Below are 14,074 nucleotides of genomic sequence, written 5' to 3' on the forward strand. Positions count from 1 at the left end.
AGTGAGGAAGAGGGCACAAGAATGAGACAGGGAAGGTGATGAAGGGACAGGAGCTCCGCTTCCGTGAGGAGCTCACGCAGGCACATCTGCTTCTTTTGTAATTTAACACAACCATGGGAATGAAGAGCCCGGGGCACACGCCGGTGGCATCTCTGGCTTTGTCACCATGGCTAAGGTGAGCAGGCACTTTCTTTATCACAGGCCAGCAGGACTTTTGCCGGTGACAATTTGCTTCCCTGGTGCCACATCAGGGAGGTGGCCACCCCAGGATAATATGCTGGAAGGAGGAGTTGTTATCTTAATTTCACACACATGGAACAGCCCTTGAGGCTCAGGACAGTTACTCCCCAAAGAGGGGGCATAAATGGTTTTTAACAATACTGGACGTTTCCAGTCTTGATGGTTTAACAAATCTGCTCTCTGAGATATCCATAGAGCACATCAAACCCACGGGCTGAATGACAGAGCTCCTGGTGATGCTGCTACTGGCCTAGGGCTCAGTTCAGCGTGTGAGGCAACACCTAAACCAGAGAAACTGCTGAGCATTATAACTAATGCAGGAAGGGAACACCAAACCTCTGCATCATGGAGGCAGAGGCTCGTAGGGCCTTGGAATTAACTACATGAAGGAATGGCACAGCTGCGAGGCAAAGCCAAGGGCAATTAATAAAATAGAGTCTCGGGGAAAACAGGGAACACGGCAGCTCATTCGGAGGAAACAAGAGGCCCGTCCAGCAGCCAAGTCACGGCGTTTCGCGGCTTGCGCGCTGAGGCGCGGGGAGCCACTCGGCGGCGCCACGAGCCTCCCCAAGGTTATTCGCGCACCCGGAGCGGCAAGGCGGCCAGGACGGGCCCAGGGGCTCTCGCTGCCCCGCGGGCAGCTCTCCGGGGACAGCCCGTGCTCGGCGGCCCCCTCCTCTGCACCCGGCCCCGGCCCCGCTCACCTCAGTACCGCGCGCGGCGCGGCTCGGCTCGGCTCGGCTCGATCTAACTGCGTCACCGCCCGTCGCCCCGCCCCCGCCTCAACGTCATCGCGCTCTGCCCGCTTCCAAGATGGCGGCGGCGGCGGCAGCGGGCCTGGTGCGGCGCGCGGGCTGGCGCCTGTGGCCGGGTGAGGCGGGCGGGGAGGGACGGGAACGCGCGCGCGGGGCCGCGCGCGGGCAGCGTGGTGGGGGGGGCGCGCGTGGCGCGTGCCCGGCGCGGCGCGGGGGGAGGGGAAGGTGAGGTGAAGGGCAGCGGGCGGGCGCCGCCAGGGGGCGCCGCGGGGCTTCCCGCCCCCGGCGCAGGGGCGGTGCCGCCGCCGCGCGTGAGGCGGGCGCCGGCGGCCGAGCTGGAGGTTGCGGCGGGGCGCGGGCAGCCTCGTCACCCCCCTCCAGCGGGGGACGCTCGCGGCCGCCTCGTGCTTGAGGGGCTGCCAGGTCCCCACGTGCAGGATCCGCTGCTGCGGAGGTGGGCGACCTTGCTGAGGAAGGTCCCAAAGTGACCGGGGCCGGAGGTGGCGTGGACCCGCGTTCCCCCACGCCTGTTCCCGCTCGTGCTGCCGCCAGTCGCTGCTGTCCCGGGCTGGTTCCCCCTCCAGTGCTCCCGCACGTTCCTGCCCATCCTGGACGTGCCTCGGAATAGCTGGCAGAGGAATTCGGTCAAACAGCTGCCAGCTTCTCCCCCTGTCCCATCCCTTTCCATCGCTGCGGTATTTACTGGGAAACTGACGTAAAGGATTGATGCCTCTTGAGTTGTTGAAGGAAAATGGGTTGTCAGTAACCCCAGGAATTAGGGGGCTTTTTTAAAAAAAAAAAGCAGGTCCTGTTTGTCTTTTAAGGTGTGTGCAACCCAAACTTATTTAAAACCCAAACCTCAAGGCAATTTAATTAAAATTTCTTAGAGAATAGCCCTAGTTCACAGATGCGTTGTTTTGGAGCCATCTGAGAAACGAGCGGGAGGATCAGCATGTTTTATCTCCTAAGACTGTGGTAAATGCAATCCTCGGCTGAGAGGGGGAAGCAGCGCTGTCTCCCTCTGGGGTTTTCCGGGTCTTTCAGCAGTATTTGCCACAGTTCTCCTCTCCGCAGCCCTCTCCTGTGGCTTTCCCGTGTCTGAAGGAGATGTCTGACCGTGTCTGTTTGCGTTTCAGCGGTCCGGTGCCAGCTGTGCCCACCCCAGCGCGCACTCCAGGCCTCCGCCGCGCTGAGGAGGGTCTCGGACGAGCACAAGAAGGAGCCGGCGGCATCTTCCTCCCAGCACCAGTTTGATTCCCATCCGACAGATCAGCAGCCCGAACAGGAACCTCAGGGCCCTCGTCGCAGGTAACTTCCTCGCTATTTAGTGCTGTCCTGACAGCACTAAAAGACGTTGGATTCCAGAGTTAATCCAGAGTGTCGGGCTTCAGCAACAGGGGATCTGACCTGCTCTGACGGTGTGAATTCCCCCGGCCGTCACAGAGTTGAGATGGGACTTGCTTTCAAGAAGGAGCCTCTTGTAGTCTGCATAGCACAAACCTTCACTTCTGGATGCTTTTTTTTTCTTTTCCTGTAAAATTACAGTTATGTTGTCCACATGCCCATAAACTTAAAGGCCTTGTTGGAAAAACTTAGGAATTTTTATTTTGTTTTAGAGGAGGATATTATTTGATCAGACTCCAGAGAACCTCCCCTATTTCTCTCTTTCCCCCCCTATAATAAATGTTGATTAAGAATCCCTGTTGTAGGGATTTTAGAGGAAGAGGCGGGATTTTGTACTGCATTAGCAGATCTCGAAGCGTGTCTGCCTGCAGCGGCGGCTGTGAATGAGCAGTAGAGGCCGGGTTGCTGATGCTTGATGCTGATGTTTGATACCTTCTCATAGTTACACTGGCCAGGGCGGCCAGGAGTCTGAGGACTATGAGAGCGAGGAGCAGCTGCAGCATCGAATCCTCACAGCAGCGCTGGAGTTTGTGCCTGAACATGGCTGGAGTGCAGAAGCCATTGCAGAGGGAGCCAAGGTATGTGGGGAGAGAAGCGAAGGACCAGCTGAAAACTGGATGGAGCTGATGTTCAGAGACAGCCAGGCCTGCATGCTTCCCCCACATACTCTTGGGCAACACAGCCTTGATAACACTGTCAAAGTTAAACTAAGGCACAACACACAGTGGTGATTCTAACGAGAGGAGCGTATGTTCAGGAAAAGCTTTCTAACGCAGTGCTGTTCTGTTTAACATCACAAAATAATACAAAATAATAAGTGTTTCCTAGGTGGATCGTGCTTGGTAACCCAGGAACTTGTCTGTCCTTCTCTGTTCCTCGCTGCAGACCCTGGGCCTCTCTTCTGCCGCGGCTGGGATGTTCCACAACGATGGCAGTGAGCTGGTCCTGCACTTCGTGTCTCAGTGCAACACCGAGCTCTCCGAGCTGCTGGAGCAGGAACAAAAACTAGTGCAGCTGGGTGAAACAGAGTGAGTACTGTGTGTGGAAAGGCACCTTCCTTGGCACATGAGAATTCAGGACTGGATAAACAGGGGGCTTATTCAGTAGGCAGTTACTTAAGCAAAAACGTAACTTCTGCAAACTTGCCCCAAATCACCCACCTCTCCAACACAGAGTCAGAGCAGAGGTAGGAAAGACGCGTAACAGTTTGTATCTCTAGTGCTGAAGCAGGACAGAGGTTGATTATTTTTTTCAAGTTCAGAACTGAGTCTAACTTAGATGTTCTTCATATTTTTATTTTCTTCCTATTCCAGAAAGAAGACTACAGAACAATTCCTGAGAGATGCTCTGGAAGCCAGACTAAGGATGTTGATTCCATATATTGAGAAGTGGCCGCAGGTATAAAATGAATATAAGGATTGTCTTTCTTTTATGTATTTTAAACATCCCATGGCCTTCAACACTATCTCTCCGCCCGACTAATTGAAGGCTGTAAAATAATCCTCGGTAGGTGTTTCAGATCATTTATAGCTTTCAAGAGGAGAGCGCCCTTGGAAGGAGGCAATTAGAGGTGTCTTCAGAGCCGTGCTATTTCTTGCAGTTCCAGCAAGACAAACCTTTCCATGGCTCACTCCGCCCAGCTGGGATCCCCAGGGGACAACCTGCGTCTCCACTTAGTTGTCCTTGAAGCGTCTTTGCGTGTTGGGCTCCTTGCAGCGCTGTTGTGGCCGCCCTGGTATCACCTGAAACTCGAAAATGCAGAACTGCTGTTCTGTTGTGAGGAACTGCCCTGCCTGGCGGGCAAATGAGGAACTGCTGACAATCTGAGGAGAGTAGCTCTAGCCACTGACAGGGTTTTTGCTCCAAATTCACTGTTCATTCTCAAGCCATCCTTCCCAGGGTCAGAAAGGAATGGGGCCATAGTAAAATATATAGAGAGGCAGCTCAGGAGACCCAACATGCTGCCATCAGGACCGGGCAGAGAGTTTCGGCGCCAGGCAGTGCCGAGGTGTGAGCTCAGCTGCACGTTCCTCACAGATCTCCCTTCTGGCAAAGACCAGTGCTGTAGACAACTTGGTCACAAGAGGGAGAAGATACCAGAGCAAAGGAATGGGGGGTTGCTTGATGCTGGGTCCTTCTCTCTTTGACTCTTCCATTTATCTGGGTATGTTTCAGGCTATCAGCATCCTGCTGCTCCCACATAACATCCCTTCCAGCCTCAACCTCCTCACTAGCATGATTGACGATATCTGGCACTACGCTGGAGACCAGTCCACGGATGTGAGTCTTTCTGCTAGGCTGGTTGGGGCTCTGCACTTCAGCAGAACGAAGGTTCAAAAGGCGCCTTGGGCTTGTCTGGAAACAATCCAGTTTTCTAAAGCACTCAAGGGACTTCAGAAGTTATATTCTAATTTCCAAAGAGACCTAGGAGCCAGCGGGACTCACTTTATAAGCAAATTAAAAGCCCCAATTTTCCTAGACTTATTTGTAAGCACTTTTTAAAAAAATTTTGAATTAGTGACTAAAAATTTGATCCACTATTCAATTAGCAAGAAATATATCTCTATTGAAGCAGCTGTCTCTTCCCCCAGCAATAGCATTTCCTGATTTTACTTGAAAATCTTTAAAGAATCTACCTAAAAATACCAGTAGCTTATTAAAGCTTTCATCTTTCTGGCAGGAAATAAAAAGAAAATTATAACCTTAATTAAAGCAATTAATAAATTATTTTAATTCATACAGATGTAGGGGGAGATGAGAAAAAATAAATGAAACTATTTTAACAAACTACTTTAATAAACTTCTTTTATGTGAGTATAAAAGAGAAGCTACTGCAGCGAAAAAAAAAATACAAGAGGATGGAAAAATTAAAGGAATAAGCCTGAAAAGAACTGAAACATGTGTTGCATCAGGAACTGCAAGTCCCTTACGGGTTATGAAAGTCACAGTGGCACATCAGAGTCGGTGCCTGTGCTGAGCTCTTCCTGAAGTCTCCTCACGGATCCAGGCAGCAGAAAAGGTTCCTAAGCTTTATTTTTAAGTATTTTTTTATTTGCACCTTCTGATCAATATGCAGGAGTTTTCTTGGTGAGCTGCAAACAGGAGAGCTTTTAGTCAGTCATTTTCAAAATCCAGACCAGTGTTTTCATTTCTCTGGTGCTTTTCAGTCACAGACAGCACAACCAGTATTTTTAAAAGCGCCCGAGTTGTTTAGCCATCGTAACAGCAACAAATGAAGTTGAAGAGCCATTTTTATAAATATATGATATAATCTATCCTTTTTGCTTTTTGGTTGCTGTTCCCTGGTCTGCATCCTTACAGGCTCCAGGCCAATTCTCTCTCTCTCTCTCAACTCGTGCTTTTGCAGCTTAATTGGTACACGCGCCGGGCCGTGCTCACCGGCATCTACAACACCACAGAACTGGTGATGATTCAGGACACATCCCCTGACTTCGAAGACACTTGGCGCTTCCTGGAGAACCGGGTAGCCGACGCTGTGAACATGCACAATACGGCAAAGCAGGTAACGTTACTGGCAAGGTCGGGATGCCGTGTCCCTGTCTGCCATCGTATATGGCTTGTGTGATGGCAGAAGAAGGCTGAATGTCATGGTCACCTCCTGTCTCCTAGATAAAATCAACCGGAGAAGCCCTTGTCCAGGGACTGATGGGAGCTGCAGTCACTGTAAGTACTGCTGCAAGGGCTCTGAGGGCAGAATTGTTTCTGTGCCCTTCCACACTTAATGTCAGTGCGTTTCTCCTCCCAAATCTGGAGGACAGCAAGAAAGACTTCCCTATCATAACTATCTGTAAAGGCGACTTTCTGCATAGTTGGCAGTCAGTTAGCTATTCTGTGGTGTAAAAAGTGCAAAAACAGCTGCTGCTGCAGGACGAGCGATGAGGAGGAAAGACGGGAGAGCAGAATAAAGCTGTGATCCTGCTCTCCATCCCTTGTAGCTCAATCTCGTCCCGTGCCGTCGAGATCCTGACGGATTGTGTACAGCAGCAAAAGTATTTCCTTGTTGCTAGAAAATACGTTTACTTTGCACTTACGTAGACAAGAAAGATCCTGAACCACAGAAACATTCTTCTGAAGGGAAACGGGCAGCAGCCGGCTAGTTAGCGCAGAGGTATCCGAGTGTTAACTCCAGGAAGGAGCCAGTCTGGGTCTCCCAAGCTGCCGCCGCCGCCCAGGTGTGCTGAGCTCTCCAAGTTCATTTGAAACAGCTAAACAAGCTGCCCGGAGGTCGCGTTAAATTCAGCGTACCTGGCAATATACAGGCGTGCAAATCAACATGAGTTGACACCCGCTAACCGAGAGAGTCCCTAGAAAGTTAGGGAGGGCTTTTACGGCTCTCTGGGATGTTCCCGAGGGGATCTAGAGCGACGTCTTTCCAACCTCTTCCCTTCACCCTCTCCGTCTGAGCGGAAATCGCTTTCGATCCCACATGCCAATGCGGCCGCTCTTATTTCATGCTCCAAAATGTAAGCTGCGTTCCACAGCGGCATCGAAAGCAACAGGGGCCCCAGCGGAGCTGGGGGGACCCAGTGCCAGTGCTGAGCCATGCGAGGGGCCTGGGGCACCAGTGGCACGGCCGTGCGGCCGCTTGAGCCCCTCCTCCGCGTTCCCCGCAGGTGAAGAACCTGAGCGGCCTGAACCAGCGCCGGTGACGAGGACGAGGAGGAAGGAGCCGCGGACTCGCTGCTGCCGCCGGAGCGGCCCCGGGCCCCGCCGGGGCGGCGCGGGCTCCCCGGCCCCCTTCGCGGTTCGGTTCTGCAATAAAGGCGCCGTGCGGAGCTGAGCGCTGCAGCGGGGCGGCCGCGAGGGGGCGGGCGGCGCGGGCCGCGCCGGGGCCGGGCGGGAAGGAAGGGAGGAAGGACGGGAGGCGGGCGGGCGGCGGGGCGGCCATGCCGTACGCGAACCAGCCCACGGTGCGGATCACCGAGCTCACGGACGAGAACGTGAAGTTCATCATCGAGAACACGGACCTGGCGTGAGCGGCGCGCGCGCGGGCGGGCGGGCAGAGGAGGCCGCGGCCTGGCCCGCGGCGGAGGCCGCGCGGGGCCTCCCTGCGCGGGGAGGCAGCGGCTCGCGGGGAGGCGGCCCCCTCGGTGTCCCCTGCGGCGGCCTCAGCGCTGCCCTCGGCGCGGCCGGTGGCTCCGCGGCAGCTCCCCCGGCCCGGCCCGGCCCGGCGCTGCCCAGGGCGCGGAGGGGCCCCGCGGCAGCTGCGTCCCCGCGCCGGCCGCGCTCGCGTCGCCGCTGGGCGCTCCGCCGTGTCTCATGCTCTTGTTCTCTCTGTCAGGGTGGCAAATTCCATCCGGAGGGTGTTCATCGCCGAAGTACCCATTATAGGTATCGGCCTTGGCTTGTAGGCTTGCCTGCTCGTGGCCCTTACGCTGCTACTCCAGCCACCACCTCCCCATTTCCCATCTTTTTTTTCTTCTACCTCAAGTTGTCTTGCTTAGATGATACCTGGTGTTCAGTCCTGATGGGTGTAACCTGTGGAGTGAATGCCCTTTCAGCTCCCCTGTTTCAGTGTCATGTTTTCTGCCCCCATGCCTGGCCCCCACACACCTTTCTGAGCTCGTCCCTTCTCCCTTTGCAGCCATCGACTGGGTCCAAATAGATGCCAACTCCTCTGTGCTCCACGACGAGTTCATCGCACACAGACTGGGTGAGTCCCGGCCAGGGAGGAGGGGACCATGGCAGAAAGGCTAATATGTGCCGTAAGGAACGGGACACGGGTGAAATCTCCCTCCTGGCAGGGCCTGTGGTGTGAGACTGCCCTTCCTCTGCTAGTCCCAGTAGGATGGTCCATGCTCCCACGGTCTCGCTTAGGTGTTCCCCTAATTGCCTTCTTTCCTCAGGCCTGATCCCGCTCACCAGCGATGACATCGTGGATAAGATGCAGTATTCCAGAGTGAGTAGAGTGAAACATCTTTGATGATTTTTTTTGATAGGAGTGAGGGTGCCAAAAGGAGAGGTTTGGCATCAAGGTTTTGACCTGTATCTGTCCTAGGACTGCACATGTGATGAGTTTTGTCCAGAGTGTTCTGTGGAGTTTACCCTGGATGTCCGGTGCAATGAAGACCAGACTCGTCATGTCACATCGCGTGATCTCATCTCCAACAACCCCCGCGTTATACCGGTCAGTGTAACGTTCTCCCTCCCCTCTCTTCATTCCTACAGGAGCTATAGTGGCTCGTGCACAAGATACGGACTAAATAATGCCTTTGGAGAAGACTTTGTGTGGCCTAAAGCGCCAGTGGAAACGTAGTGAAAGTGCAAAACAGGAATATCTGAGGGGGAAAAGCAGTGTCTGCCCAAGCCTTCCTCTGTGCTGCTCTGTTCTCCTCCATTGACTCTCCTTTGTAGGCACTATGGTCTTGTTAAGACCTCATTCTACATCTTAAACTCATGGGAGGCTTTAACGTAGCCCCAGTAGTGTCCATCTCACCTTAAACACTCCACTCTGGTGCACTGGTGTCCTGCTGTTTCATGATGGCATCTCTGGCCCGCTTGCTGCCAGTGCCTTTGAAGGCCAGGCTGCCACTCGCCTTGGGAGAAAGGGCAATTTCTCTCTTAATGCTTCTGCTGCCGCTTCTCTTGTGCAGGTGACGTCTCGGAGCAGAGACAACGACCCCAATGACTACGTGGAGCAGGATGGTAAGTGAAACTACAGTGGGAATAAGGGCTGCAGACTCTGGTCACTAATAGTTGCTGCCTTGGCCGTTGTGGGATCCTGCACGCTCATTCGCAGCCTTCTCAAGCTCTGTTGTGCTGTTCCTCAGATATCCTCATCGTGAAGCTGCGGAAGGGCCAGGAGCTGCGGCTGCGAGCGTACGCCAAGAAGGGCTTTGGCAAGGAGCACGCCAAGTGGAACCCCACGGCCGGCGTGGCCTTCGAGTACGACCCGGACAACGCGCTGAGGCACACGGTGTACCCCAAGCCCGAGGAGTGGTATGTCCTGCCTGACTGCCCCGTGGGGCCAGGCTGGCTGTGCTGGGGCTGAGAAGGGTGGTACTGAGGTGAAACCTGGGGTGTTGAGTAAAGCAACGGCTGCAATAATGGCTCACACCTCGAACCTGATGTTTAAGGGCTCTTAAACTGAAGCATTCAGGTTTCTGCAGTCTCTCTATTATTTTTGTCATCGCTGTTAGCCTTCTGTGACAAATATGGATCAGCCTGGAGGAATTAGGAAAGATTTCCAAAAAGGCACTTACGCTTCAGCTCCAGGGGTAATTTTGGCAAGTAAATGACCACGAGCATCCCCTTGCACAGCCTGTTCTCTGCTGTGCGCAAAGTGGACTGCTCTGTGGCTGCCCTCTGCCTCTTCTCATGCCGCGTCCTTGAAACAGTTCCTTCTGTTTTGTGTCACTCCCCTTCACATTCTTTCCTGCCACTCCTGCATAATTTTTCTTCCCTGTAAAAGTTGCATGCAGTAAACCTTGAGGAAGGAATAGAACCGCTCTAGGCAGAGGAGGATGTTGTGGGAGTGGGGGGAAGAAGGTTACGTTGCAAGGTTGATTTTTTTGAAGACCTGTCTGTTTGAGGAAGGCCCAGTGGGTGGCTCTGATTTCCCCCACAGGTCTCCTCACTCCTGGAGCTCCTGATGGATGTTCCTCTTGGGCCCTGCCCTCTGCCCAGGCCCTGGCAGAGCACTGTGTCGCTCTGTTCCAGCCTTGTGCTGAGTCTCCACCAAAGGTCTCATGGTTTTGCTTTTGGGAAGCTGCTGCTCTGCTGTGGCCAGGGTAAGGCCCTCAGCCAGCAGAATTTTTCCACCAGGAGATTCCTGAGATGCAGCTAAGTCGACATCCTGTCACGGACTATGCTGGAGCCAGCAGAGAGAGAGAGAAACCAGGTGTTTGAGGCAGCGCAAGCTGCGCGCAGGAGCTAGCGAAGGAAGCGGCCCTGCAGCTGTAACAGCAGGGTGGTGAGATGCAGCCTGAGCTCAAGGTTGGCAGGACCTTCGTACAGGAGCAGGATCTGCGGCAAGGAGCGCAGGAGCGCCAGCCGAGCGAGCAGGAAGGGAGCCCAGAGCGCGGCCGGGCAGCAGAGGGGGCTCAGCAGGCTCTCCTCCCCCAGCTGCGCGGCGCTGTCGGGCCCCGCGTTGCCCAGGTTGACTCTGCAAGTGGCTGCAAGCAGCAGCCACGGGCTATAGTCCTTCCCCGTCCGTGTGTCCTGAGCCCGGGTGCTTGGCCCCGTTGCAGAGCTTGATGCTGTGTCGCCCCTTGCCTAATTCAGCTCTCACTAAATGAGCTTCTCAGAGGGGCAAATGACCTTGATTTCACACCTCAACCAGGGCTTTTTGCTGTCTCGGAGATGCTGCGCCAGGTTTGCGCTCCGGAGATGTGAGGAGCCTTTGCTGTGGAGGGTGGAGTTGCAGGTGAACCTGTAGCATGCATAAAATGGGCAGAAACCTGCCTGCAGCAATCTCGGTCCTGTTTTATGGATGGAGGAGAAAACGGCGCTTGGCTTTGATGGGTTCCGCAGGGCACGTTCAGGAGTCCGGTTCCGTCAGTCTGGGTGAGGACAGGAGATGTCAGGCGTTCAGTTCCCTCCACAATTCATCAGGGTGATACTCTGGGATCTGCAGCAGTAACCGGGCTGGCTGGTAGTGCAAGAAATTTGGAAGTGGGGATGCTTTTCCCTTAGCATTAATGACCTTCCCATGAAACTGGACTTTGGGAGCTGCTAGCCTCAGACTAGGCCGTCGCTGGCAAGGTTCGTGCGAGGGGGTGGTTGTGAGGAGGTGGTGCAGAGCAGGAGGCTGCTGCTCAGCAGTTCTTCAGGCAGGAGCCCATCACAAGAACTGATGTGCAGGTAATTCAGGATTCTCCATCACCAGGAGTCCAGGGAGTGGAGCTTGAGAGTTTCGAAGTAGCCAAATGATTTGTGGCAGGCACGTTGCTTCAAAGCTTAGCTGATTGTCTTGGGCCATAAATTGGATGCTTGAGAAGCAAGAAAATCTCCTTGATCTGGAATTTCAATTTGGGATGTGAAGTGACTTTTAAGCTTCATTCTGGTGCTCAGTAAGTCTTTGGTTTGGCTGTGATGCTAGATATTCATTCTCTGACATTGATGAGGGTAGATTTTGGAATATTTCTTTGAGTCATATGGACACATGTGTGCAGGCTGAGCTATCAGGTTTACTTTCTCCTGGACACAGGCTGTCACAGTGTGACCTTAGGAGAGTTCGGGCTTTTGGAGACCTCCGAGAGCAGCCCTGGCCCCAGTTTCCTGCTCCGGGTGACCCAAGGCACTTGCTAGTGTAGATTGTTTTGTTTGATAGCAGGCAAGGCTGTATCCTCACAAACCTGGTGTTTTATACAATAAGCTGGGTATCTGGAAACAAATTTGGAGAAATCCTTTGTAAAATACAGGTAAAAGCTGGAAAAGCCCAGAGAAATGTTGATTGCCATTGGAGTTGTCTGTTCCTTGCTAATATATCTTTCTGTCCAAGTCCATTTTAATCTCTCTGGAGCCAATGAAGAAAATTTATCTCCCTGTTATCCAAGGAGATAAATATATAGATATATATTTATCTTCTGCTGCTTTCTGAGGTATCTGAGCGTCGCAGACACAGCCAGGGTGGTGAGGAGTGCCGAGCCCGCTGGTGCACTTCGTGCCTGGAGCACAGGCTTCCGAGCCCTGAGGCTCCAGGGAGGGGATTGGGATTTTTTTGCTGCTGGCCACGGGCCGATCAGGCATTCCCATCTCAGCTGTGCTGCAGGCTCCGAGTGCTGGAGCGCTCCAGTGTTTTTTTGGCCCGGGAATCAGTAGCAAGGAAACAGCGCAGACTCCGTTACTCTGTAAACAGGAGGGCAGACTTTATAAACACAGTCTCTGCCGGCATCATCGCCTCTTCCCTGTCAGCGCCTGTCCCAGCGCCAAGCAGGCCAGCGCGGGGACTTTGTGCTAACTCTCCCTGCTGTTTGATTCCAGGCCCAAGAGCGAATACTCTGAGATCGATGAAGAAGATGCTCAGGCTCCCTATGATCCTAATGGGAAGCCAGAGAGGTAGGAACCTGACCGTGATCCTGCTGCTGGAAAACAGGGCGGTGCTGCAGGGCCCATCCCTCTGACTTTTGCTGATGTGTGTCAGATACTCTGCTTGCCAAGCCAGGGAGCTGGTGTTCCCTGAGGAGCAGAGCAGGAGTTAGAGTTAATGGGTGAAATGCCCCAGACTGGCAGGTTTTCCCCTCTGGGAAATGCCAGACTATTCTGAGTTCATGTTCATAAGCAAAGCGGTGGGTGGAATGCGAGGCTTGGGCAGGAGGTGGCCCGGGACATCCGCGGGGACACTGATGTCATCAGCACGTGCGGTATTTGTCCCCCGAGCGGGTCTTTCATGCCCTGGTGACTCATGGCACCCCCTACTCCCACGGCATCTGTGGCACCTGCGGTGTAGCTGCCCTGGCGCGCGGCCCTGCGCTGCCTTGCAGTGTCTGGGGAGGGAAGACCTCAGCAGTGCCCTTAGCTGAGTGGCACGCGCTGGCCCGGCTGCCGTGTGGGTCTGCAGCTCTGGCAGAGGAGCGAGGCTGCCTGCTCGGGAGGTCAGCGATGCTGAGCAGCTCCCAGGGGATCCCCCTGGGTCGCAGTGGGCTGGGATGGCGCTGCAGGTGCTCTCTGCTCTTTGCACCTCCTTGCAGAGCAGGCGGTGACTTTCCCGCCCTCCTCAGGTTTTACTACAACGTGGAGTCCTGCGGTTCTCTTCGCCCGGAGACCATCGTCCTGTCTGCGCTCTCCGGCCTCAAGAAGAAACTGAGCGACCTCCAGACCCAGCTGAGCCATGAGATTCAGAGCGACGTCCTCACTATAAACTGAGGTGCCCCCTTGGCAGGAGACTGTCCAGGCAGGAGTGATGCAGAAGGTTCCTGCCTCTGCCTGGCAGCAGCCTGGGCAAAGCTGCACCTGCCTGGCCTGAGGCTTTTGCCTCCCTGTCTCCTTCTGTCCTTCCTGACCTGGCTCTGCTGCTCAGCAACACCCCTTCCCTTACGCTCCCTCTCAAATAAGGGGGATCAATAGACAGGCCATCAAGACCTGTATGGTAAAGTGGGAAAAGAATTTCTGGGTATTGTAAATGTCTCTGCTGGCCTGGTAGTTTTTCCCCTGTGTGATCCTGGTGTTTTAGCCCAGGGTTTTGGACTCTGGTCATGCGGCTTTAGGAAGTGGGAAGCACATCCCTTGGTTACACGCTCCTGTCTTATATGTATGCCCATTCCTTACAGTGCCGAATAAAACCTTACCCCCTATGTTCAGTCATCCCTGAAAGCTCGTCCGGGGCTGCAGAAAGAGATGTCACATCATTTACTTCTCTCCAGTAGACATTAACTTAATGAGATCTGCCTTGGAGGGGGCATCGCTCTCTGCTGCTGATTGCTGCTCTTGACGTTGTCTCCTGAGGAGACTGAAACCCTGGAGTCAGGAGCCCTGGTGCTCTGGATCCAGGGCTGTCTTTGAAGCACATGCTTGAAGCTGGGCTGGGCAGCGAGATGCTGCAGGGGAGTCCAGCCGCGCCAGGGCGCTTAGCTGTGTTTAAAGACTCCTTTGGAGTGGAGCCTCTCCGTGCACCATGTAATCCTTATGTTAGGAAGGGGGACGGCAGGGACTTGGTCATTACTAACCCCCCCGACAGCCTTAAGTGCCTCCGAGGTCGGAGGGGGTTTATTTGC

At 54.3% G+C, this 14,074-nt stretch overlaps 2 protein-coding genes across 3 annotated transcripts; both read left to right on the plus strand.

Moving 5' to 3' along the window:
* Positions 1–1,053: 1,053 nt before the first annotated feature.
* On the plus strand, positions 1,054–7,095 carry COQ9 (coenzyme Q9). The gene is made up of 9 exons (XM_088536532.1): positions 1,054–1,111; positions 2,132–2,303; positions 2,842–2,977; positions 3,285–3,427; positions 3,713–3,797; positions 4,575–4,679; positions 5,767–5,922; positions 6,030–6,083; positions 7,034–7,095. The coding sequence occupies exons 1-9, from the start codon at positions 1,054–1,056 to the stop codon at positions 7,067–7,069; spliced, it is 945 nt and encodes a 314-aa protein (XP_088392658.1). The 3' UTR covers positions 7,070–7,095.
* A 197-nt stretch (positions 7,096–7,292) lies between these two features.
* On the plus strand, positions 7,293–13,466 carry POLR2C (RNA polymerase II subunit C). 2 transcript variants are annotated; one of them, XM_088536457.1, is made up of 9 exons: positions 7,293–7,392; positions 7,702–7,751; positions 8,005–8,073; positions 8,267–8,319; positions 8,419–8,547; positions 9,014–9,065; positions 9,191–9,359; positions 12,345–12,419; positions 13,082–13,466. In XM_088536457.1, exons 1-9 carry the CDS (start codon positions 7,307–7,309, stop codon positions 13,224–13,226), a joined length of 828 nt encoding a protein of 275 aa, XP_088392583.1. In that variant the 5' UTR covers positions 7,293–7,306; the 3' UTR covers positions 13,227–13,466. The 2 variants fall into 2 exon arrangements, with proteins under 2 accessions (XP_088392583.1, XP_088392584.1); XM_088536458.1 differs by lacking the exon at positions 12,345–12,419.
* Positions 13,467–14,074: the final 608 nt, after the last annotated feature.

The sequence above is a fragment of the Tinamus guttatus genome, unplaced genomic scaffold (genome assembly GCF_059628265.1).
Source record: "Tinamus guttatus ecotype Peru unplaced genomic scaffold, ASM5962826v1 Tinamus_guttatus_pri_ptg000674l, whole genome shotgun sequence".
In the NCBI taxonomy this organism is placed as follows: Eukaryota; Metazoa; Chordata; class Aves; order Tinamiformes; family Tinamidae; genus Tinamus; species Tinamus guttatus.

Bases quoted from the DNA above. Each gene is read 5' to 3' on its own strand.
- COQ9 (XM_088536532.1), top strand. From the start codon at position 1,054: ATGGCGGCGGCGGCGGCAGCGGGCCTGGTGCGGCGCGCGGGCTGGCGC. The intron at 3,798-4,574 runs GTATAAAATGAA...GGTATGTTTCAG, and splicing joins ATATTGAGAAGTGGCCGCAG to GCTATCAGCATCCTGCTGCT. The intron at 6,084-7,033 runs GTAAGTACTGCT...CGTTCCCCGCAG, and splicing joins TGATGGGAGCTGCAGTCACT to GTGAAGAACCTGAGCGGCCT.
- POLR2C (XM_088536457.1), top strand. From the start codon at position 7,307: ATGCCGTACGCGAACCAGCCCACGGTGCGGATCACCGAGCTCACGGAC. The intron at 8,074-8,266 runs GTGAGTCCCGGC...TTCTTTCCTCAG, and splicing joins GTTCATCGCACACAGACTGG to GCCTGATCCCGCTCACCAGC. The intron at 9,066-9,190 runs GTAAGTGAAACT...GCTGTTCCTCAG, and splicing joins TGACTACGTGGAGCAGGATG to ATATCCTCATCGTGAAGCTG.